This window comes from Plasmodium gaboni, chromosome 4 (assembly GCF_001602025.1).
Source record: "Plasmodium gaboni strain SY75 chromosome 4, whole genome shotgun sequence".
NCBI lineage: Eukaryota > Apicomplexa > Aconoidasida > Haemosporida > Plasmodiidae > Plasmodium > Plasmodium gaboni.
Window position 1 is genome coordinate 460,874 of NC_031484.1, and position 2,933 is coordinate 463,806.

Genomic DNA, 2,933 nt, shown 5'->3' on the forward strand with positions numbered 1-2,933 from the left:
AAAAAAAAAAAAAAAAAAAAAAAAAAAAAAAAAAAAAAAAAAAAAAAAAAAAAAAAAAAAAAAAAAAAAATAAAAAAAAAATTATTTATTTTTTTTTTTTTTTTTTTTTTTTTTTTTTTTTGGTTAGCACTGAATTCTTTTTGCAAAAAATGGCTAGCTACAGCAATAAAAAAAAAAAAAGTACATATATATATATAAATCCATACACATAAAAACATTTTTGTGTATTTAATTTAAATAAAGTTCCAAGGTCTTTTTTTTTTTATGTGCTTATATATGTTCATATTTCTTAATAGGTTATAGTCTTTATAATTTTCATAATTTACCAAATCAATAAAATATACACACATATATATATATATATATATATATACATATATATATGTATATTTTTATATTTATGTACATACATATTTTACCTTTGCTTATCTACACTTTTTTAATTTGATTAATTGTCTTCTCTTCCAGTTAGCTCTTATAGATGGTCTACTCTTAGCAGATAAGTGTCCTTTGACACGTAATCCTCTATATTTCTTACCTGCTGAAGTGAGACCTCTTAATTCTCTGTGTTTATGCACAGGGTTACATATCCAGTTAACTTTTGGATTATTTCTTACAGCATTATGATTTGGATCTACTAATATAACTTCATAATATTTATATACAGCATCTTGACCAACCCAATAACTATTTAATACACGTAAATTTCCACATATACTTTTTCCAACTTTACCTTCAGCTACACTTTTTAAATTTCTTGTTGATTTTTGTTTGTGAACACCTTGGTGTTTTGGTTTACCGTGCACAATACCTTTCTTAACTCTTTTTTTTCTATCACCTCTTCTAACACGTACTCTATATATAACAAATCCTTGTATGGCTTTATATCCTAAACGACGTGCTTTATCTGGCCTACTGGGCTTTGACACTCTATGAACAACAGGCAGTTGCCTATAAAAACAAAAATAAATAAATATATATATTATATATATATATTATATATATTATATATATATTATATATATTTTTTTTTTGAATGGCAAAAGTGAGACGTAAAAAAAAAAATTTTTTAAAAAACAAAATAAATAAATATTAATATACATATAACATATATCCATTTTATTACATATCATCACATTCATCTTTTGTATTCCCATTTATTTTATATATATATATTTATTTTATTTTTTTATTTCTTACCTATATTCCCATGTTCTAACTCTTAATAAAAAATGCATAGCATCAGATTGCTTTTTTTTCCATATTTCTTGAATGTACTTATAAGCTCCCATTTTTATATTTTATTATTTTTTTTTTTTATATAAAAAATTAAATCGACAATAGAAATTTAACGAACGATGACAATAAATAATATAAATATTATATTATATTATAATTATTATTTTAACTTTTTTCTTTTTTCTTTTATTATTTTTTTTATTTATTAATGAATTATCTTATTTTTCTTTCTCTTATCCTCATAAAATAAAATAAATGAAGGAACTATAAATAAAATAAATAATATGTTTCAAATTTAATTTTTTTTTTACTTTTATAAAAGAATTTTTTTAAAAAGTTGAATTAAAAATATTGCGGTTTTTTTTTTTTTTTTTTTCATAAGATATATTAAAATTATATAAATAATATATATACTATTTTTTAATGTATGGATCTTTAAAATGTTTACCAATATGATTATATATATATTAATATAATATAATATAATATAATATATATTTTTAATACATATATTTAATTATATATATTATATAATATAAATGATAATATTTAATTAGAAAAAATATGGAGTGCTATGAAAATAAAAAATATATATTTTATTATATATTTATAGGTATAAAATTATTTAATATATATATAATTATATTATTATATATACGCAGATATATTTATTATTATATATATGTAATATATTTCGTTTATATAAATTTATAATGATGATCTAGGGATGTGGGGTATACATAAAAATATAAATAAACATAAAATAATATATATATATAATATTATTTTATATATATATATTATATTATATGGGATATGAATGATGATATGTATGTAATATAATATATAAAAAAAATGTGACAAGAATTATATATAATACTTAATTTTTTAATTAAAATGAAAGGTTAAATAAATAAATTATTCCCATATATATATATATATATATAACCAAAAAAATAAAATATATTATTATATAATATAATATATTAATTATGTTTTATATAATAAGCCATATATATAATATTAAGATGAAAATTCCTTTTTTTTTTTTTTTTTTAAAAAGAAAAAATATGAGGAAACATAGCCTCCCATCTCACTAATATAATTTAATATATATTTATATATAATAATATTATATATCATAAAAAATATATATATATATATTAATTATTTATAGGCTTTTTTTTTTTTTTTTTTTTTTTTTTTTTTTCCTAATTATTAATATAATAAATTTATTAAAAATAAAAAAGATAAATATAAATAATATAATAAATAAATATATAATATTTTTCTTATATATGAATGAACAAGTTATTCCTTTAAGCAAAATTTCAAAATATATATTTTATATGTAGTCAATCCTTTTTTAAAAATATAATTGAACATATAAAAATTATAAATATATAAAATATTATATATATATGTACAACTAATAATTATGGTTCAATAAAATATTAGGCCGTTATCATAAAACTTATAAAAGATGTATATCTTTTATGTATGTTCTTATTAAATATAATCTACATAAAAAATATTATATATATATATATAATTATATGTGTTTATATTTATTTTCTTAATATTTTATATATACACCTATAATTATATGTGTTTATATTTATTTTCTTAATATTTTATATATACACCTATATGTTGTGTAAAGATAATATAAATAATATAATAAATAAATGTAT

At 16.1% G+C, this 2,933-nt stretch overlaps 1 protein-coding gene across 1 annotated transcript; it reads right to left on the reverse strand.

Annotated features, from left to right (window-relative positions):
- Window positions 1-425: 425 nt before the first annotated feature.
- Window positions 426-1,292, reverse strand: PGSY75_0415900 (putative 60S ribosomal protein L15; the record flags this gene model as incomplete). Its single annotated transcript, XM_018784209.1, has 2 exons — window positions 426-951; window positions 1,201-1,292. 2 exons carry the CDS (start codon window positions 1,290-1,292, stop codon window positions 426-428), a joined length of 618 nt encoding a protein of 205 aa, XP_018643371.1.
- Between the last annotated feature and the right edge of the window lie 1,641 nt (window positions 1,293-2,933).